The following is a 22864-nucleotide window of genomic DNA, read 5'->3' on the forward strand; positions in this document are numbered from 1 at the left end:
ATGTTTCACGAAGTTTCAATTTATCGTAGAAAGTGTGGTTGGGCCAGCTGCGCCAGCATCACCTGGGAGCTTATTAGAAGTGCAAACCTTGGACCCCTCACCCCCAAACATTCAGCCGAGCAATCCGCTGCTTTGGTGGCTCCTGTTTGAAGTAGGGTCCCCTTCCCTGCTCCCTCTCCTCCCACCCCCGGCAGTTTTCAGATCCAGATGACCAAGCCCCTGTCTCTGGTCATATTTACAGCCCTTCTGAAACTGGACAACCAATGGGTCCAGGCTGCCTGTTACTACTTGAGCCAATTAAGCAGAGACAGGGTTGAATCCTATATGAGCGTTTATCCCAATCATGCTGGCAGACTGGGAGAGCCATGGGGTGAGACTGGACCTGGGTTTTGCAACCTCGGTACAGTGGGGCCTTGACTTACGAGTGTCCCGACTAACAAGTTTTTTGAGATACCAAATGTCTCTTGGCTGATTTTTTGCATTGAGTTGATAGAGTAATTTGAGTTAACGAGCTGGTCTCGGAACGAATTAAACTCGTAAGTCAAGGCCCCACTGTACTTGGGTTCTGGCTAGCAGGTCATCCATGAAAACCTGCTCTGCAATCCCCTATAAACCAGCTGTTTATATGGGGTAAAAGGACAGCGATTCCATGGAGAAGCAGGCAAGAGGGCTAAGGATGGGTATAATGGTTACAGATTGCAGGCAATGCTGGCTGCAGGGTTGCAAAGGGCGGCAACGAGGTTGTTAATCTTTCCATGATAACAGGTGCTTCTCGGGTAAGGAGGATGGGCCTCATTTCCAGGTTAACTCCCAGGCACAGCTCCCAGCCAGGTGAGAATGTGCCTTCTTTACTCAGAACAAAACAACCACGGGTAACAGAGCACAATTAATATTTCTTATAACTATAGCTAGCCTCCGCTATTCTGCTTCTGCCCCTAACACTTCCTCAGTTTGAAGACAGCTCCTGGGAGAATGATTTATCTTCCCATCCTGAGAGGCGCGTCTGGTCATGCCAACAGCAGGTGGAATCTACATCCCAGCCTGTAGGAGGGCAGAGGCAGGGAGCAAACATCTGTTCTGGATGTTCAAGCCCCTAGCTCAGCTGGCTTTTTCCTCTTGTCCTGGCTTCCTGCCTGATCTGACCAATAATAACGGTACCTCTGTTAGAGAATGATAACGGCAAATATTTATCAAGCTCTGCCTACGTCGGTAAACACGTTTTGTTATTTTTCCCATTTAATCCTCATAACAACCCAATGCGGTTAGGTACTATTCATGTCACCCCCACGTTCTGCTGGTGAAACTGCGCCTCAGAGAGGCTAATTCAGGGGCAGACAGGAGTCTTAAACTTGAATCTGTCTGATGCCAGATTCTGTGAATCTTCAACCAGCCTCCCTGCTTGGTTAAGCAGGCTAATCCTTGAGCCAGGATTATGCACAAAGGAGTTTTCTAGGCCAGTGCTCTTTATGTTAGCTCAGACCAGGATTCTCGGGAGGGCGGGTGAAACACAGGCGGCTGGGCCCGAGTCCCAGAGTCCACTGCTCTGAGGGTCAGTGCCTCTAGGCTAGGGGTTGGGGATTTGCTTCTCTATCAAGCTCCCAACAGGCAGGCACTGGTGGTCTGGGGACCACACTTTAGAGTCACTGCTGTAGACCACTGCCCCCACCCAAGGCCGCACATTAGAATCATCTGGAGAATTTCAGATTCAGTTGCTCTAGCGTGGGGCATTGCCAGCTTTGGTTTTCATGCTCCCCAGATAATTCTAATGTGCGGCCAGGGTTGAGAACTTCTCCTAAATGCAAAGGAAGACTCCTAATTGCTGTTTACAGCTTTAGTGTAAGTCCAATGTCTGCCTCCCCAGCTGAGGCATTCCCACTGCGGGGCCGCAGGGGTGGGCCAGGAAGTACCAACTGCAGGGTAAGTAGTGCCACTCGTTTTATTTCAAGATTAAGGGAAATGTTAATATTCTCTATAAAAACAAAACAAACCTACTGTGAAGTAAAGTGCAAAATGTGCACAACTGTTTATATTAGCCATGGGATTCAACCCACTCCTAAGAATCTAACCAAGGGAACTTGTCAGAGGCTGACTTAACTGCCCAAGATAAGCCAGCTCAAGGAGACTCATCCAATCGTTACTTCGTCTTGGTACTTTTTAAACCTGTGTAATGGGTATATGACGATTGTTCAAAGAATATTTAATATTCATGATATTATGTTAGGTGCAAAGAGGAGGACACAAATTGAATGTATAATGTGATTCTAATCTGACTTTTGAAAGACTGTGTACAACATATATGTGCAAAGTAAAAAGACTGCACGCCAAAATATTGTCAGTGGTTATTTCTTGGTGAGATTGTAAGTGATGGTGGCATTTATAATTAACAGCATTTTCTAATTTTTAAAATATTTCTCTTATTATTAGACCAAAAGAATTTCGGCAGTCTCCTACTTTTATAATACATGTTCCCAACGACCCGTCTGAAATACAGACCATAGGTTTATAGGTTGGAAGCTTTTTCTGAGAACTAGAAAGCATTTAAAAATTGCTGATTACCATCCCAAAGTGTGTTCATGCCTCTGGGCCCAGGAAGTGTGAGGACCTTAGTAGGAATCTGGGAGAGGTGGTGCTGGCAGGCACATGTGCTCTGCAAGGGGGCCTGGAGCTCCTGGGCCTCGGGATGAATGCAGTGGGGGGGGGGGGGGCCTTCTTTCTCTGCTCCAGGGAGTACGGCTGGCCCACAGGCTTCTGTGGGATATCACTAAGGCACCATGGAGTGAGTGCATGTAGAATAGACTACATGTGCCACACTAACGGGGATATAGCAATGCCCATGTATACTGCACATATGCAGATGCTAAGAAAGTCATGCCGGTGTAACTTGAAGACCGCCTTTGCCTGTTAACAAAGAAAAGACAGGGAGAAAGCTGCTGTGCTGCAAAACTGAGCCCCTTTGCCTCACCACCCCTCAAGTTCTCTGTCACTGCTCCCCCTGGGGTTGCCTTCTGAAAACTAGCAGGTGCTGCCTTCTGCACATTTTGCCAAACGCAGCAGTAGGAAGAGGGCTGTCCCTCTGCAGTGCTCACAGGGGCTTGGACAGAAGCAGGAATCTGAAAGTGTTGCATACTCGGGGAGCGCCACTAGCGTAATGGTTTTCCAACAGGGATTTTCCATGCAACCAAGACTCACCTCATAGAACAAAACCACCAGCTTCCACTGCCGCCGGGACTGATGGCTAACCTAGAGGAGCAGGGGCAGGGCCGTGGGCACCATTCTGAGGTGGCACCTTCTCCTCGAAGGGCACCTAGCAGGAAGTGCCTATCATTTACTGCAATCAAATTTACTAGTATAATCACCCGCAACATTTTCTTTAAAGGGTCCAGGCCGGCAAAACAAATGAATGAAAGGATTGGGCTGCCCAGGTGAGTATAGCACCTCCCAGTTACAGGGAGCCGGCATCACTTAGCTGTTGCCATGAGGGAATTTTGGTCCAGTTGTGCCAGGTCTTCCGAGTTTTTCCAAGAGGAGTCAGAATCCTTGATCTTTGAATTATAGCTCCCAATGTCTAAATGTTGGCAGCATTTCAAAAATACCATGCAGTCCGAGGAAACCATGCCTGCTGGCAGGCACCCACCTGCAGCCCTCACCCGTGCTTCAGAATCTGAGTCCCTGAGAGGCAATTGCTTTAGCCACCTGTGTCTTCTCACTCCTCTTCCTCCCCCAACCCACCTCCACCAAATTCCCAAAGAAAATTCCTAAACTCTCAGACTCTTCTCCTCAGAAGTCATGTTTCATTGAAAACCTTAAAGTCAGCTAGTGGTCTCAGTAATTTATTTTAGTTGAGTATTTTTAAAAGTAGCTACAGGAACACCTCTTTATATTGCATTTGACTTTATTGCACTTTACAGGTGTTAGATATATACATATACATATACATATATTGATTTCAGAGAGGAAGGGAGAGGGAGAGAGAGATAGAACATCAATGATGAGAGAGAATCATGGGTCGACTGCCCCCTGCACACCCCACACTGGGGATCAAGCCTGCTACCCGGTCATGTGTCCTGACTGGGGATTGAACCATGACTTCTTGGTTCATAGGTTAACCACTGAGCCATGCCAGCTCGGCCAGGTGTTGGTTTTTTTATAAACTGAAGGCAAGACCCTTCACCAGCAAAAAAAAATTATGACTCACTGTATCACTATATTCACTTTATTAGGGTGTTCTGGAACCGAATCTGCAACATCTCTGAGCTATGCCTGTATTAAGAGCCACTTTCTAAAATAATTTTAAAGGCACTGTCTTGATGTTTGATGGGTAGAGTGTAGAGAAAGGTTTGCCTTGGAGGGGGATGGATCTGGGTTGAAATTTCAGCTCACCATCTATCTCTGTATCACTTGGGCAGGCGACTCCACCTCAGTTGGCTTCCCATTTCTCATCTGCAAAATGGGAGGGGTTGTGGGTGTAATGAGATCTCAGGAACGCACACACACTCACACAGACACACACAAGACAACTCCTGGGTTTGCTGGTTTAGGATAATGAAGGGTATTTTATATCTGGTGCCCTTAGATCAGTGGTTCTCAACCTTCCTAATGCCGCGACCCTTTAATACAGTTCCTCATGTTGTGGTGACCCCCAACCATAAAATTATTTTCGTTGCTACTTCATAACTGTGATTTTGCTACTGTTATGAATCGTAATGTAAATATCTGATATGCAGGATGTATTTTCATTGTTACAAATTGAACATAATTAAAGCATAGTGATTAATCACAAAAACAATATGTAATTATATATGTGTTTTCCGATGGTCTTAGGCGACCCCTGTGAGAGGGTTGTTCGACCTCCAAAGGGGTCGCGACCCACAGGTTGGCGACCCACAGGTTGAGAACGGCTGCCTTAGATACTCAGGAAACATTACGTTCTCTTAGGAGCCAGTGTATTGAAACTTACTTGCAAATATTGTAAAATGAGCCTCATAAAGCTTTTACACATTTGATATTAGAATTTTAAAAATCTGCTGTCTTCAGAAGTCCCATCGTAGTAAGTAGTGTTACAGTTGAGATGGGAGGAAAGGAGAAAATCGAGTGAGGGGGTGAACCTCAGGATGAATGTACCTGGAGGAGGCCCTAGTGCCCACGTTCATGTCCATATAAGGTGACCTTACTGTCTATCAGGCCAGTTTAACTCCTGTGCTTATGGCCGAACCTCTCGTGTCTAGCACATTCCAAAATAAATATGCTTGCTAGCTATTTAAATTGGTGAACGAACAAGTAAACAACATGGTGGGAGTTTTATCTAGGGAGGGCACTCCACGCTGGACAACTCTGACCAGACTGTGCCGCCTACCAGAGAGTGCGGCTCCCCAGGTGTGGAGCCTGCAGGGTCTTAGGGCCCTGCCCTCAGAAGGGCCCTGTGCCTGCTTAGTACTCTGCTGTCACCGTCGTGAGATTCTTAATAATTTTTGGCTCTGCAAACGATGTAGCCGGTCCTGATCAGAGCGTTTCATCAGCAAACACAGAACTGTCAGTGCAGAAGCCAAAGGGCGCAAACCACGGCCTCTGGGCCCGATCGAATAGTGCGGGCCAGAGAGTGGTTATTTTTAATGTAAATAAACTTTTTACTTAGAATAGTTTTAGATGTACCCAAAAGCTGAAAAGATCATACAGAGAGTTCCCGTACCCAGCTCCCAGCATCTCCTATTACATTCATATTTACATTTATAATACATTCCTCACAACTAAGTAACTAACCTCAATACGTTACGATTAACTAAACTCCGCACAGTGTTCAGATCTCACCACATCCCCCCAGTGCCCTTTTCCTATTCCCGAATTCCACCCGGATGCCACAGCACGTTCAGTCGTCAGATCTCCGTAGGCTTCTCTGAGCAATGGTTGACATCTTCTCAAACTCCCCTTGTTTCTGATGACTTTGACAATCTTGGGGTGTGCTTGTCAGATATTTTGTAAACTGTCCCTCAATTTGGGTTTGTTTCATGTTTTTCTCATGGTTTCTGGGAAAATGGCCATGTGTCCATCCCATGATATCAAGTGCATGCCAAGGCCGTGAACATGACTGGTCACTGATGTCATTGACCCCGATCACCTGGTCAGCGTAGTGGTCACCAGGCTTCTCTACTCTCTTCTCCCTGCCTCCCCTTCCATGCTGTGCTCTTCGGAAGCAAGATCCCCAGCAAACCCACAGCCAAGGACAGGTGGGGAGCCTCGCCCGTTCTCTTCGCCCACTGCAGGGTGTCCCAGGCCATCCCATGCACATCCTGCCCCAGCCCTCGCACCCGCCGCTTCTCCCAGGAGCCGTGACTCCCTTGGTTGAAGAATGTGCTAGAAACTAAGATCTGGGTGCTGCCTGTGCTCATGGCTACCTGGGTGTATTTTTTATTTTATTTTATTTACATTGATATTTTTAAAAATTAAGCAGTTATATGGAGCATCAACTTTTCTAGGCTGAAAATAAATCATGTTAATAAATATAATGTTTTAAAATGTTTGCTTAATGGTTTTGAAATACCAGCATTTTAACGAGGACGAGATTTCACATTAGAATCTAGACTTCCGGAATCCCTTGAGAGACCAGAAGGTCCAGCAATCCTGAGCCCATATCCCTGCTGAGAGCCACCAGCAAAGGCCGAGCGGCTCTTCTTTCATGCACTAAGCACTCTCCAGGCCGCCGCAGGCCGCACCACTCCCTGTTGTATCACACCACTCACCGGACTCATGTTCCTTTGTGACCCTCGAAGGCATTTGAATACGTGAGTCCATTCAAGTAGGTAACTTACAGTTACAGTAGTCCCCCCTGTTGGCAGTTTCCCTTCCCACCTTCTCAGTTATCTGTGGTCACTGAGGTAAGAAAATATTAAATGGAAAAACCTCTTAATTCATAAGTTTTAATTTGTGCGTCATTTGAGTAGAATGATGGAATCCCATGTTGTCCACTCCATCCCACTCTGATTCACCCAGAAAATCCACACTGTGTGTGCTCCTCGCCTGGTAGTCACTTAGTAGGCATCTCAGTTATCAGACCAGTTGACAGAGAGAGAGGGGGGTCACATTTACAGAACTCTTATTGCAGTAGATTGTTCTATTGTTTATTTTATTAGTGGCTATTTTTGTTCATCTCTTCCTATGCCTTATAAATTAAACTTTGTTATAGGTTTATATGAATAGAGAAAAACATAGGATATAGAAGGTTTGGTAGCATTCGAGGTTTTAGGCATCCCCTGGGCATCTTGGAATGTATCCCGTGGATAAGCAGCGGCTACTATACACAGCGTAGTCTGTGAATTTAGCTCTACTATTACTTTGACCCAGAAGTGAGCCAGCAAGAGGAGCTTAGCTCTAGGAGGGCTGGGGTATTATATGTAAGTTGGGAGGATCCAGAGGTGATGATAGAGAGACACACATGTATGAAACCAGAGGGGGTCGTGCCTGCCCGGTTAAATAGCCCTGATTTCCCCTTGAAGCAGTAGGAAGCTGCTTTCGAATTTTATGCAGAAAAACAAATGTCCTGGTTAGATGCCCTGCCAGGTGGAGATGGGAGAGATCCTGGAGGAGAGGAAGGGAATTCAGTTAAGGGGGAACTGCAGCCAACCAGGCAGGAGGTGATGGGAGCTGAGCTGGGGAAGTGGCAGTGGGTTAGAGGGAAGTTCATAGATCAGAAACTTTCCAGACAAAACTCGGTGTTAATTGCCCTTCAGATAATGGAAAGAATATTTTGCTGGTGAATAAAGAAAAGTTTTGTCTGTTAAGATACTCACTATATATCATCCACGACAAAGCGTCTGAGTCATTTTCAAATTCTGAGTGGGCCCTGGCTGGTTTGGCTCAGAATAGAGCGTTGGCCTGCGGACTGAAGGGTCCTGGGTTCGATTCCAGTCAAAGGTACATGCCTGGATTGCAGGCTCAATCCCCAGTGGGGGGTGTGCAGAAGACAGATCAGTGATTCTCTCTCATCTTTGATGTTTCTATCTCTCTTCCTCTCTCTTCCTCTCTGAAATCAATAAAAATATATATATATTTTTAATATTCTGACTGGGGCTCATGATCCCAGTACCGGTCCTGCTGCCTACCTTTCCAGCACCAGTGAAGCCCATTAGCATCATGTTCTCATCTCCCTCCGTCTCATTTGCCCATTTGATCTTCAGCAAACTCGGCAGGTCTGAAGTGGCTAGCGTTTGTTTTTATGGCTTCTCTTGCCCATCCATAGTGAATGAACACCTTCCTCAGGTCTTCTTGGGTCTTTCTTGATTTACGGCACCTCCATGCGATGACAGCCGAGGGTGGAGGCAGCCATCCTGGAGATGGGGATGCAGATGGGAACAGCCTGGTGGCAGGGAAGTGGCACTGGGGAAGACGAGGGACATGTGACAACAGGCACACCGTGTTGACAGTCGCTCCTTCGGGTGGCTGACACAGCACCCCGCCTGCCCGGCCAATCGCATGTCGGAAGCAATTAACAATCTGTTGAGAACATACCCTCACATGCTAGTCTATTTTTCTTTCTTTTGGTCCAACCTCTGATAACAGGTCTGAGGGTAACCCAGGGGGCGCGGGGGCAGGGCGGAGGGAGTCGGAGAATAGGGAAGTAGCCACTTCACTTCTAACCGTTCGCAGCTGTCCGCTTGTTTGGGGACCTTTTCTAGGCAGAGGAACAAAGTGTTGCTCCCCGGGGTTGTTTTCCTTGGCGCGGGGAACAGACACCTTCTTGAGGAGCTCACGGAGATAACACAAAACATCTGCTTGCGGGAACCAGCAAGAGCAGGCGGCTCCTTTAGATAAACATACGCTTCGCAGGCGGCAGGAGGATGTGTGGAGGGGCCGGATGGTAAACTAAGAGGGGGAGGAGGTGTGTTTTTAAGACACAGGTCTGTGTTATTAGCTGGTGTGTGTGTGTGTGTGTGTGTGTGTGTGTGTGTGTGTGTGTGTTTAGCGTGTGACCCAATGGCATTTTGTTTTGTGAGCACTTTGGACATGGTATGTTCTCAGCCACACTGCGGGAGGAGGCCTGTTTTCTTTTCCCACGTGGGCGGGCTGTTGCTTTTATTCATGAGCTCTTGAGAATGAGTGATGCTGATGCCTTGGGGAGGGGTTTTCACACGTGTTGGACTCCAAAGACACAACCGCTCTCCGACATGAGTAACAGTTTTAAGGTTGTTGTAAACTGCCAAGCCATCAGAGGTCCCCAAAGGATTGAGCAGGGCCTGAGGGTTCATCTCGTGTCATGTGGAAACTGCTGCACAGCTCACAGCAGGTTCCTGTTGATCACATTGGCCCCAAATCCACTCTCCGGAAGGCGTGGGCCCTGTGGGGAAAGACAGTTCCACCTGCCCGTTCACTGGCCCGCCCCCACCCTGGGCTCCATGAGGAAGAACCATGGTGAGAACAGTGGGAACACCTGCCTGGCACTGGGGCCTCGAGTGCCTGCTGGCGCTGTGCTTCCTGCGTGAGCCTAACAGCCTCCCCAGAACTGGGTGGTGCTGTCCCCATTCCTCAGATAAGGAAACGAAGCCTTTTATTTTATTTTATTTTATTTTTATTTATTGAATTTTTTATAGAGAGAGGGAGGGAGAAACTGACACCAGGGGTCCCCAAATCGATTTGTTGTTCCCCTTGTTCATGCATTCATTGGCTGACTCTTGCATGTGCCCTGACTTGGATCGAACCCACCACACTGTCATAGCAGGACAATGCTCTACCTGCTGAGCTCCCGCCAGGGCAGCGGAGCCTGAGAAGTGAGCAAACTCCCTCCCCGGCAAGTGGGGAAGCTCCACGGCGGCAGGGAGAGCCCAGGCACCTTGGCCCCAGAGCCAGACGCTTAGCCACTGTCCTCACCAGGGACACAGAGGTTTGGGGAAGTCACCAAGCCTCCCGTTTCCACCTTCGTCTTTAACAAGTTCTGCTTCCCCAGCTCCGGCAGCTGGACTGGGTGACAGGAACGGAGCTGTGAGAGCCGTGCCAGGGATCCTGCCCAGTGCGAGCTACGGGGCCTCTGGAATCGGACAGACGGGAATTCAGATCCCTGTGCACTGCGAACTGGCTCTGTGAGTCCAAGCCCCCCGCCTTGTTGGGCTTTGATTTCAGGGTAAGCAAAGGGCACACGAGCTCAACTCAGAATCCAGCGGTGCAGGTATTTGTCACACAGCCCCTCCCTGCAGGCCCCACCTAGGCACTGAGGAGCCACCCGAGGAGCCTGCCACCCCCTGCCCTGCAGCGGCGTGCAGCACCCAGGGAGGCAGACCTGCGTCCCGCAGATCACTGTGGCGTTACAGTCTGCGTCTGTTGCTCAGGAAGTTTCCGAGCAGATAATGGGCACAGGGAGCCTGAGTCCGAGAATGAGGGGAGCCTTGAGCTGAGCTCTTAAGGAAAAGGAGGCATGAACTGGGTATATGACAAGGCAGAGTGCCTGCCTGCTGTTGCGGACCTGGGCTGTCTGGGGACAGGACTCCACCCAGACCACCTCCGAGCCCTTGCACTGCACCCTCCACAGCCAGATTCCGCCCAGCACCATCACAGACCAGTCTCATCCCTAAGCCTTTGGCTTCTCTTCCAAAGAAAAGAGGGAAAACAAGGAAACAGAAGGAGCTGCAACCAGCCAGCCAGTGCACCAGGGCCTTGCCTGACTGTAGGACCCGTGTCCCAGGTGGTGGCCCCGCGTCCAGAACATTTCTGCTGTGTTCTCCGAGGGGCGTCTCCCCCTGCGGCCTCCCTGCCAGGACAGCAGGAGCACACAAGCCAATAGACAGCCTGCTCTCTCTCAGGGGTGCCCAGACGGGCATGCGAGGGCTCTGGGGAAGGGGGGGAGAGAAAGAGAAAGAAAGAAAGTGGGCTTAAGCTCAGACCTTACTGGAATTTTTATTAAATTCTGTTTGGGAGAAAGGCGATTTACTGAGTTGGAGATGAAAGGGAAATCGGCACGGGGCCCCAGAAAGAGGATTCTGTCCCACGCTCGATTTAGCTCCCACACGGCCTGTGGCCGGGAGATCAGAAAGCTGTGGTTAGACACATTCACAAACTCCGTCGCTCTCTCAGATGCTGGCTCCTGGCTGAGCACCAGAGGGAGAGCCGTGGGGCTGCCTTGTCAGGCCTTCGAGAGGGACCCCAGGCCCTGCAGGGTCACCTCCTTGGCCAGCTTCACCCCAGCTCTCTGGTCGGCCTCCCCCTGGGCCCAATCACCCCGCAAACAGCAGTCCTGCTTGGAGTCGCATTGTTGAGCAAACTCCTGCTGAAACCGCATATGAGTGGTCGGTTTAGGATTCTGACCTCTGCCCAGGCCTCTTGCTCGGCTCACTCAAACCTGAGCTCAGCCTGGCCCTGTTCTGGATTCACTGACTCCATTTCAGTGACCCGTGTGCAAAGACCAAGCCCCTCCCATGACCCAAGCCATCCAGGACAAGGCCACCCTTGATGTCCGTCACCTCTTTGTGCACATTAATTCTGAACACATTTTCTCACTTTGAGCCCACTTCTTGGAGTCTGACATTGCCCTGCTCAGTCCTGAGAGTCATAGGATGTGCCTGAGGGTGGGATAGAGAAAGGGATGCTGGGAGATCAGTTCATGCTTGCCAACCGCCTCGAACCATCAAAGGTTGTGTTCCGTGGCATCAGTAGATATCTGCCTGGGATTGTGTCGGATGGCTTGTTTGGGTTATTACAAGACTAGTCAAAGTTTAACAGCAAATTCTTCCAACATGCAATCGATTAAGACCGCTGGTTAATATCGTCTGGCATTAACTTTCTAATTGAGTACAATGACTGAAAATTAACTATCACTGTTTGAAAAAAAGGCAAAGAAGGGAGGCTTTCCTGATAAAGAGGAGAGTTTCAGATTCTTTCTCCCACACCCTACCCTGGATCACAGTGTTCTTATCACAGAGCTCTCCTCCCTTCCCACCAAAAGCCGAGTGCAGCCTGCCGTGCCAGGACCCTGGCAGCGAGCTATCATCTCCCCTGTGGTCTTTCTTCCTCCCCCGAATAGGAGATGTTGGATTCACATCTTGACTAAATAAGATCACTGCTCTTTTATGATGCAATTTTGATTGATGAGTACTCCCTACCTAGCCCTGTGCCAGGTGCTTTTAAAGGTAGAAAAGAAGTAGAAACAGTTCCTTTGTTCAGGGAACTTAAAGTAATACAAGACATAGGTATGAGAAACCTGTAGAAAGTAATCCAAGGCTGACTCTAACCCCGTGCTTAACTGAGTACCTGCCACTCTAAGTTCTTTGCAAGTTCAGAATCGATGTATTGATACCAAGACTGCCGTCCCGGAAATAAATACGCAGGAGGAATTTAATGCCAACGTATGTTACAGAGAACATTTGGTCTCCGTGGGAGGCTAAAACTAACAGTGCACAAAAGAGTGCCTACTATCTGAAAGGCATCAGCAAAGCCTTTAATAGGTGCATGTAATCTTCACAACCACCTCCTGAGCTACAGATAACGCTGACACCCAGTTTCTTCCAAGATGGGGAAACTGAGGCTCAGAGACACCAAGCCATTAGCCTATGGCTATGCTATTAATAGGGAACAGAGCCAGAAAGAGACCTGAGAAGGCTGACTACAGATGCTGTGTTTGAAATCAACAGATACGGGGAAAGGAGGTTCCAGAGTTAAATAGGACTTTTTGCTGCAGGAATTCTCAGATCCTTTCCTGTGTTTAGGATACTGCCAACTTCTGTGAAAGCAGCATTTTTGCAAGTATATTTGACCTAAGGATCCTATTGGTTTAGCCAGGGATCTCCCAGGATTAGTGATTTTTAAAATATACCCAGAGTGTAGTGTCCACAGAATCTGTGAACTTGGCAGTGGGAGGGGGTGGACTATGGTCCTGAGCTAGGTCAGGGATGCCCTGTGGACCCCATAGACTGCCCTTGGCCCAGACCCAGACATTGCACAGCACCTCAGGTTCAGGCTGCCATTTGTGACTAGCCCAGTGTCCACTTGAAATGATTCCCTAGCCTTTTATTCTTCCTCCTGCAAACCAGCGGTCGCCAACCGATGGTCAGTGGACCACTGATGCTCCGTGAGGTCCGAAAGGTTAGCGACCGCTGTGCTAGACTGTTTTCATTTAAAGCAAACAAACAGCCCAGCCGGCATGACTCAGTGGTTGAGTGTTGACTTATGAACCAGGAGGTCACAGTTTGATTCCAGGTCAGAGCACATGCCTGGGTTGCAGGCTCGATCCCCAGTGTAGAGCATGCAGAAGGCAGCCAATCAGTGATTCTCTCTCATCACGGATGTTCCCCTCTCTCTCTCCTTCTCCCTTTCTCTCTGAAATCAATAGAATAAGTTTAAAAAAGCAAACAAACGGACATTATTTGAGCTTCTATAAGGCAGGTACTAAACAAAGTGCAGGTCGAAAAGCAGCCATCTCAGCAGTGGAAGTCCCTGCCACCATGGAGCCTGCAGGAACAGATGTGGAAGGAAGAACCCGAGTTTTAGGGCCAAATGCCTGCCTTACCTCCTTTCAGCTGTGGGGCCAGGGCCAACACTTTAACTGAGCTAAGACTCCGTTACATGAAAAAACAATAATAACAATAATGCCCCTGCTCAGGTGTCACTGGGACTAGACGCCATCCTACCTGCACATCTCAGGCCTCATTCAGGGTTCGCCTGTCTGTGGCTGTGGAGATAGGAGACTTCTAGTGGCACCATAAAAACAAAACCTCTCATGTCAATCAATTTTTTGTGATCTGGCCCTTCTGGAGCTGTTGGGGAAGGGAGTGGATCAGCAGGGCTGAGCCCTTCCCTGTCTTGCTACCATGAGGCCAGTGACAGAGGGTCCCCCAAAGGGGTGGCCACCCAGTTCTCTACATCCAGAGGCGCGATCTCTTCCACTCCCCACCTTTTGAGGAAGGTTTATTGAAAAGCACACACACACATACAAAGATGCACATACATGCATATCTGAGGACAAAAGCAGAGGAGAAAGGGAGGAAAGGGTTAGGATGGTATACAAACTACATAATTGTTTCCTGAACCATCAATAATAGTGAATGAATTTCCCAAATGCTCTGTAACTTTCTTGTTCTCAATCCCATGCTCTGCGAGCTGGGATTTTGTCTCTGGCTCACAGTGAAACCTAGTGCCCCTGAGACTCCCAGCCGGGGCTTCTCAGCTTCCAGAGCTGGCCTGGGCTGACTATGGTGCACGCTGAGCGTGTCCTGACGAGCCATTTGCAACGTTCACTTTTGAAGAGTTAATGACATGTAAGGGAGACCGTGGTGAAAGAGTCAGGCCCAACTTAGCAGCCCGAGCAGAGGTTCGGAGCCTGATGTCCTACCTACCTGAGGTCAGGTGGGAAATAACAGAAGTAGGACGTAGTCCTGAAGTTCCCCCTTAAGTGCCAGGCATCGTACACATCCTCTTTTAAGAACACCGCAAAGTAAATGTTTTTCTCCATGATGAAGGAGAGTGATGGAGTGATTTGCCTAGACAACTAGTAAGTTGTAGAACTAGGATTTTAAACTAAAGTCTTCAAACTTCAAAACCAACTCCTCTCAACTACTTCAAGATAATTCCCAGCCCAGCTGGTGTGGCTCAGTGGTTGAGCATCGACCCATGAACCAAGAGTTCACCAGTTCGATTCTTCATCAGGGCACATACCCTGGTTGCAGGCTTGAATCCCCAGTGGGGGACATGCAGGAGGCAGCTGATCGATGATGTTTCTCTCTCATCAATGTTTCTATCTATCTCTCTCCCTCCCCCTATCTCTAAAAAATCAATAAAAATGTTTTAAAAAAATGTATTTAAAAAAAAAGGAAATCCCCTGCCATAGCCTAAAGGGGAGAGGCGAGAGCAAACCAAGGTCAAGGCCAAAGGAAAGACCAGAGACCAGGGCAGAGACAAGAGCTCAGAGCTTATCAGAGGAATGGATGCTAGTCTGTTTCCTCATCTGTGAGATGGAAACAGTAATAGCATCTATCTTCGAGGGTTGTTCAAGGATTCAATCAGGTAATCCAGGTGAAGCCCTTGGTACAGTCCCTAGAACATAGTAAGTGCTCAGTAAATGTTGGCATTTAGTCTTCGTCTCAGATCCACGAGGAAACACATTTCTCCTTGGGGACTGCGGATTGTGTTAGCTGACCTTCATCACTCGGGACTGGGGCTCCCTACGGGAGGACATTTTTCACCCTCTCTCCCTTTTCTTTTTTTAAATTTTTTTTCGTGCCACCAAGAGTAACCTGCAGATGCCTCGTTGTGCTTAGCAATGGGCTGTGCCTCTATCCTTGGCAGAGAGAGAGAGTCACACTCCAAACACAACCAGATCTTTTGGATTTTAGAGGCAAGCTGACTTGGTCCAAATCCCAGCCCCGCCACCAGCTAAGCTGCTGGAATGAGTGCATCGGCGCACCGGAGCCTCAGTGCCCTTCGTCTGTGACACAGGAGTAAAGCCCATTTCACGGGCGGGCTGCGCAGGTCACATATGCCAACCCCTGGCACTGGCACTGTGTGGCTACCGGACGACTCTTCTGACGGGAACACACTTGTCTTCGAGGGGATCTATCCCCTTTGGGACTCGAGCTTCTTAGTAGGCTCCAGACCCCCTTCCAGCCTGCAGCAGAGGGTTCTCCTGCCCACCCCTCTCCCGCAGCAGAGGAAACAGCCCATGAACTCTTTGAGGGGCTGCCTCCACCTCCTCCCCAGCTTTACCTCCCCACTCCCCTCCAAATCCCAGCATCTGTTGCCCAGACAGTCAGCTGCCAAGCTGTGCCCAAGTCTCTCCCGGGTTCACTTGATATGTTGCCACTTTGTTTTTGAAGAAAAGCCGCTATCAGTGCTGGGCCCCGGGGAGGCAGGTCCTGCCTCTGCCAACTGCCAGCCGTGTGCCGTCTCTCTCGTCTTGCCCTGGGAGTCCCAGGTGATCCCGTTACACTTACAGAGTGTCCCTTACCAGGCAGCTGCCACGGGGACCCTGTGGAGGCACAGACAGCAAACCCCAGGCTTTGGGCGGCCAGGGGCCGCCCTGCCGGCTATCATGTCTACCTTTCTCAACAAGGTAACTATTTCCCTCATGACAGCAGCTACATGCTGCAGGCCTTGCCTTGCACAGAGAAGGGTCTTTCTCACTTAGTGAGCCCTCCCTCTGTTGTAGGCACTTGGGAGGGTTTTTCTTGGGTTAACACCTTCCTAGCCATGCAAGGAAGGCCTCATCACGACCCCCTTATCATAGGCGGGAAACCAAAGTTGCACAGGTACTACTTCTAATACAATCATCGGAATATTTATCTGCATTCTACATATAGAAACACTGAAGGTCAGAGAGGTCAAGCAGCTGGGAAAGGAACAGAGCGGGAATTCACAGTCTGTTTCACTCAGCAATCCGTAACATGTCATCACTTAGGACAGTGTAACTCACAGGCACTTAGGCATTGTGTGAGAGGGAGAGAGGAATAGGCTTGTGGATCTGCTGTTTGCTGGCTGACCACCTGGGAGTAGCTGTCGTCAGAAAGGGATTGTGGGTGCCTCGTCTGACCACGCACCCTGTCGGTGTTATGAAAAACATAGCCCTCCTCTCTCACCCTCCTCAAGGCGATGAAGTGGCAATGAATGTAAGGCGAGGTATTCCTGAAGTTTGCTGCCTTTGTCCACCTCAGAAACAGTGTGTCTCAGGAAAAGTTCCCATCAGAATTGGTGCGCTGGTAACCTGCAGGCGCATCTATCTTAGAAAAATGTCTTGTTTTGAGCTGTGATATTCTTTAAACTTTTAGATTAATTGCTAATGTGTTTGTTTGTTGGGTGTTTTTTTTTTTTTTTTTAATGCAGCAAATCACATAGAGCTCCAGATTATTGAATTATCTGGAAAAATCCCAAGCTGGCCACCCCTGGCTAGAGTTGTGTTTGCCACAGTCTCCACCACTCCCTAGTACCCTGTGACAGGGCGTGCCAGTCTCCCTGCAGGGTCACCCTCCTCCTACCAGTTTTCATATATTAGAGCAGGGAAATGAACTTTCTTGTGCTCTATAAAATGGGAAAATATTAAAAGGCGATATGGGAGAGTGCACGTTTCTATGTAAAAATAAGTATTTCTCCCACTTATTTGCACCAAAATAAGATAGACCCAAAGAAACAAACCAGGCCCTTTCCCTCTTCCTGGGGAGTCTCTTCGTGGTTGTTGTTGGCATTTGACTTTAACACTTGTCTTAGGCGGAGTCTGGCACCTCTGCAGGTGGCCCGGGATGCTCCCAGCCTCCGCCTGGTCCCGGGGCTACCGGAGCTTTCCCGTCATGGTTTTGTTCTCTCTTCGTTGCCTTCTCCAGGTGTCCCCTTCCCAAAGAACTTCCTCCAGATCTGCAAGAAGATCCTGTGTCGCCTCTTCCGCGTCTTCGTGCACGTCTACATCCACCACTTCGACCGGGTCATCGTGATGGGCGCAGAGGCCCACGTCAACACCTGCTACAAGCACTTCTATTACTTCGTCACGGAGATGAACCTCATCGACCGCAAGGAGCTGGAGCCCTTGGTGAGTGTCACCCTGCAGTGACCAATTCACGCCCCGGAGCTTAGCCGTTGGTCACGGTGCACTTCCGGACCCAGGCAAATTGCTCACTAATGGGTCCATGTTAGCAGAAGCATTGCAGAATGAGATTGACTTTAAAGGTTGTGGAAGGTCAGAAGATGCCAAATGTCCATGACCACCAAATAAGGGTCTTAAATTCCTCTCGGAGAGGTGGCAGGATAAAATGGGATTGTAATGGTTGGGCCAAAGGGAGTAGCTTTAATTCTCAACTCCAACACCAGTCACCTAATGACTTAATCCCTTAAATGGACACCTTTGCTCTCTCGTGTCATCTCTTAACTGTTATCAAAAGATGATCAGAAGCATCTCTTCATGGGGTAAATAGATACTGAGCACCTTCTGTGTGGCAGCTGTGAAGGTGCCTTGAGTAGCCTTTACTCTGGGATGGAAACAAGCCAGATGAGAGTACAGCAACACAGGACCCTTGCTTTTCATACGGATCCACTGGGACACAACTTTTTGTGTGTTTTTAAAATTGATTTTAGAGAGGGAGGGCGTGGGAGAGAGAGATAGAAGCATCAATGATGAGAAAGAATCATTGATTGGCTGCCTCCTGCATGCCCCCTACTGGGGATCGAGCCCACACCCAGGCATGTGCCCTTGACCGGAGTCAAACCCAGAACCCTTCAGTCCGCAGGCCAACGCTCTATCCACTGAGCCAAACCAGCTAGGGCTGGGACACAGTTTTAATAGAATATATTAGAACCCAGAACATTTGATACAAAACTTTGTTGTTATCATTTAGGGGCCAGCATTCATTTTCTTCACAAGTTATTATTTTTTTAATGTTTTCTTTATTGATTAAGGTATTACATATCTGTCTTTATCCCCCCATTGTGTCCCCCCCACCACTCATACCCTCATCCCCCTGGTGTCTCTATTCATTGGTTAGGCTTATATGCATGCATTCAAGTCCTTTGGCTGATTTCTCCCTTAACCCGACCCTTCCCTACCTTCCCTCTGAGGTTTGATGGTCTGATCGATGCTTCTATGACTCTGGCTCTATTTTTGTTCATCAGTTTGTGTTGTTCATTATATTCCACAAATGAGTGAGAACATGTGGTATTTATCTTTCTCTGACTGGCTTATTTCGCTTAGCATAATGCTCTCCAGGTCCATCCATGCTGTTGCAAATGGTAAGAATCCCCAAGTTATTGTTACAATTAGACCCAGTCTGCACTCTAGAAGCCAAGGGCCTTGGGAAACCCACCATCTTTCATGACATGTGGTATCTTAATGTGATGCCCATCATGGATATTTCTAGTCAGCTCTACAAAGGACTGTTTAAGCCAGAATAACACACTGCTTTATAGTAAAATCCTGCTTTCTTCCTGAAACATTAAGGGGAAGTTTTGTGAAATGTAACTGAGAGAGCATCTGTGTTTTATCCACGTGCATCTGAATAATGGCCAGAGTGCAGAGCAGGCTGTCATCTTGTGCTACCCTATCTTCCTTTTTCTTTATGTAAATGTTTCTAAAATAAAGGTTTCATTACTATTTATGTATGGTGAGGCCAACAGATCAAACTCTCAAAAGATAGTTTGTTATGCTCACAGATCCCAAGAGAAGGGGCACATTGTGTCATGGGGGCCATACAGGGAAGCAGCCGGATTGGTTGAGGCAGAGGGAGCAGGGAGAATGTGGGAAAGAACCTGTATTATGGTTTCCCTGGGAAGGAATGGGCAAGGCAGGTAACCAAGTTTAAGATGAATCCGTTTGAATCATTTCAGCGGGGTCTGGGCCTAGGGACTGCCTGGTTGTTTGGTAGCTGGCCTTGGGGTGATGAGGGCAGGGGAGTAGGAACCTAAGTGTAAGAGGAGAGAGAGGAGGTGGTTGGGATGTGGGTTCTGTTGGAAGGGATTGGTGAGTGTGTAAATAGCTTGAGTGCCGGGAGCCGGTCCATCCTTGCTGTTTCAAGGGACCTGGCATATATGGCATACGGTTCTTAATATGTTTGCTCACCTTCTTGGCGCTGTGTTTTAGCCAAGGTCACCTCTCCGAGAAGGGTTGAATCCCCAGGTAGGGATTTTCCCCTGAAGTTAGGGAGGGAATAAAGCCCCTCAACTGGGTGCCAGGCGGGTAATTAATCCCTTTAACTACGAACAATCATGCTTAAACTACATAATCTTTTCTCCCTGGAATGGAGATAAGAAACGCCCTAACCTTTGTAATAGAGATTGATAGGATTGAATCAACTGGTATAAATACAGTTGTAACAAGACAGAAAGACTCAGAACTTAGAACAGAATCAAGAAGACAGAACCTACACGGAGCCTAGAGACAGAAGAACTTCGCTGGAGAGAGCATGCCGGAGGATCCTGGAGAGGGACTGGCCTCGGAGCCTAGAGACAGAGCCTAGCGGGAGAACATGGCAAGGGATCCTGGACTGAACCTGACTACAGAGATTGGCAGGAGAACCTGACTGGAACCTGGACACTGAACCTGACTGGAGAGCCTGGACAGAACCTGGCTGGAGAACCTAGCGAGGGAACATGGCTACAGAACCTCGCTGGAGATCCGAAGCAGAACCTCTCTGGAGATCCAGACCAGAACTTGGCTGGAGATCTGGGCTAGAGATCCTGGCTAGGCTGCTGATCAACTGAACGCTGCCCCCGTGTCATTCCTTCTTCGCCGACTCCGTCTACGCCTTTGGGAACCCCTGGACCTGCTGGGGTTGGACCCCGGCATATGGCGCCCGAACAAGGACCCCTAGGTAAGCGCCCCGCACTCGGGACGGATAGGACTCCACCATAGGAAAAGGGTGGATAGTCTTCGCCGACTCTGTCCACACCTTTGGGAACACCTGGAAAAGGATTCCCCTAGGTAAGCCCCCCCCCCCCCCATTGAGAGCCCCCACACTCGGGACGGATAGGACTCCACCAGGGTGCTACAGACCCCCCTATAGAGGATAAGTAGGGTAAGAAGGTGGATAGTACAGAACTTAGATTGAGAAGATGGGCCATACTGAGTCCAAAGAAAAAAGACTCTGTATTGATCTTTTAACATATGTGCTTGCTAGCAGAGGAATTAAGGTTACTCCCAGTCAGACAGAACGTTTTATACAAGAAGTATGTCCATGCTTTTCTGAGGAAGGAAAGGTAAATGTAATGGCATGGGAGAAGGTAGGCCCAAGGAGCCTTATCCTTAACCCCACTGCAGCCTTTCTACCCTGGGAAAGTGCAGGATTGGCAAGCTCTCCCTGGGATGATAGATCAGGACTCAGGTAATAGCGGAAAGCGCCAATCCTACTCTTAAAATGGATATAAGAGAGCATTTGAGGTTTTTCTTTTTAATGCCTGCTTTTAAAAAATAAAAAAGGGGGAATTTGCCGGGAGCCGGTCCATCCTTGCTGTTTCAAGGGACCTGGCATATATGGCATACGGTTCTTAATATGTTTGCTCACCTTCTTGGCGCTGTGTTTTAGCCAAGGTCACCTCTCCGAGAAGGGTTGAATCCCCAGGTAGGGATTTTCCCCTGAAGTTAGGGAGGGAATAAAGCCCCTCAACTGGGTGCCAGGCGGGTAATTAATCCCTTTAACTACGAACAATCATGCTTAAACTACATAATCTTTTCTCCCTGGAATGGAGATAAGAAACGCCCTAACCTTTGTAATAGAGATTGATAGGATTGAATCAACTGGTATAAATACAGTTGTAACAAGACAGAAAGACTCAGAACTTAGAACAGAATCAAGAAGACAGAACCTACACGGAGCCTAGAGACAGAAGAACTTCGCTGGAGAGAGCATGCCGGAGGATCCTGGAGAGGGACTGGCCTCGGAGCCTAGAGACAGAGCCTAGCGGGAGAACATGGCAAGGGATCCTGGACTGAACCTGACTACAGAGATTGGCAGGAGAACCTGACTGGAACCTGGACACTGAACCTGACTGGAGAGCCTGGACAGAACCTGGCTGGAGAACCTAGCGAGGGAACATGGCTACAGAACCTCGCTGGAAATCCGAAGCAGAACCTCTCTGGAGATCCAGACCAGAGCTTGGCTGGAGATCCTGGCTAGAGATCCTGGCTAGGCTGCTGATCAACTGAATGCTGCCTCCATGTCATTCCTTCTTCGCCGACTCCGTCCACACCTTTGGGGGCCCCTGGACCCGCTGGGGTTGGACCCCGGCACTTGAGGCTAAATTATTTACTATCCTTAGGATTGGCTAGCCCTGGGACCTTGGTGGTCTGTAAGACTCTAGATGTTAAAGAATCCAAGTACAAAAAATAAAACACATGTTTAATACATACAGTATCTATATCTGGCAAAGAAGGTGTTAGTGAATGTCATGTGTGATCTTTAGAGTTTCTGAACTTGAATTCTGTTATAATGCTATCAGAATACATGGTAGATTTTTTATTTTATTTTATTTATTACTAGAGGCCCGTTGCACGAAGATTTGCGCAATAGGCCTTCCTTCCCCTGGCTGCCAGCACCGGTTTTCCTCCGGCACCTGGGACCCAGGTATTTGGTTCAGCCGCAGAGAAGAAGCCAAGCCTCTTCAGTCTTCAGTCTTCAGTCTTCAGTCTTCACTCTGCACCTGCATATGCAAATTAACCACCACCTTTGTTGGGTTAATTTTCATACTCATTCTGATTGGCTTGTGGGTGTAGCTGAGTGACACCAATTTGCATGTTGCTTTTTTATTAGTGTAGATATTTATTAATTTTTTTGCATCACTCAAGAATTCTGAAAGAGGGCAAGACTTTCTGGGTATAATTAAGGCATATCATTGGTTAAAGAAGTGCTAATTTTCTTCATATTTATTACAACAGCTTTCTAGAAAGCTCTTGGGGACAGGAAGTACATTGTCCTGAATTTGGTTGGACAGCTAGTGTGGGAAGAAGCTGAAGTGCCTCTTGAGTGAGTTGGCTAGTCTTGCCTGTGTAAAGGCTGCCGTGAGTAAACAGCCACTTCAAGAAGAAAAGGCTATGCAAACAGCTCAAGGGGGTTACTGGTAAAATGCTGGGAAGAGTGATAAAGCTAATTTTAGAAAATGTCAAGGGCAAAGGAAAGAGTGGGCGGGGCCGTGAAAGGAAAAGAGCAGAGAAACCACTCTGACCTCACAGAGAAGACAACGCGCTTCTGCTTCCCACAAGTGTAGAACTGACACGCTCAGGTGGAGGGAATATCTTCATCTGACCTGCAGGTCCCCCAGGAGGAAGAGTGCCCCTAAGCACACACAGTGTTGGTTCTGCTGAGCTAAAGGAGCCGGAGCATCTGATGGACAGATCTGAACATCAGTTTCTACTTCTACAGAAACATAAAGGCCATTGTAGGACGTAGCTGAGTGGATGTCAGAAAGTACAGAAAGCCCTTTTCTTTGC

At 48.5% G+C, this 22864-nt stretch overlaps 1 protein-coding gene across 2 annotated transcripts in view; it reads left to right on the forward strand.

Moving 5' to 3' along the window:
* Positions 1 to 22864, forward strand: part of MOB3B (MOB kinase activator 3B) — a 184518-nt gene that overhangs the window by 130864 nt on the left and 30790 nt on the right. For both annotated transcript variants that reach the window (XM_059656511.1, XM_059656510.1), the window contains exon 3: positions 17280 to 17482. In XM_059656511.1, coding sequence (XP_059512494.1) covers positions 17280 to 17482 — 203 coding nt within the window. The remainder of the gene's footprint in view (positions 1 to 17279; positions 17483 to 22864) is intronic.

This window comes from Myotis daubentonii, chromosome 11, assembly GCF_963259705.1.
Source record: "Myotis daubentonii chromosome 11, mMyoDau2.1, whole genome shotgun sequence".
Lineage (NCBI taxonomy): Eukaryota > Metazoa > Chordata > Mammalia > Chiroptera > Vespertilionidae > Myotis > Myotis daubentonii.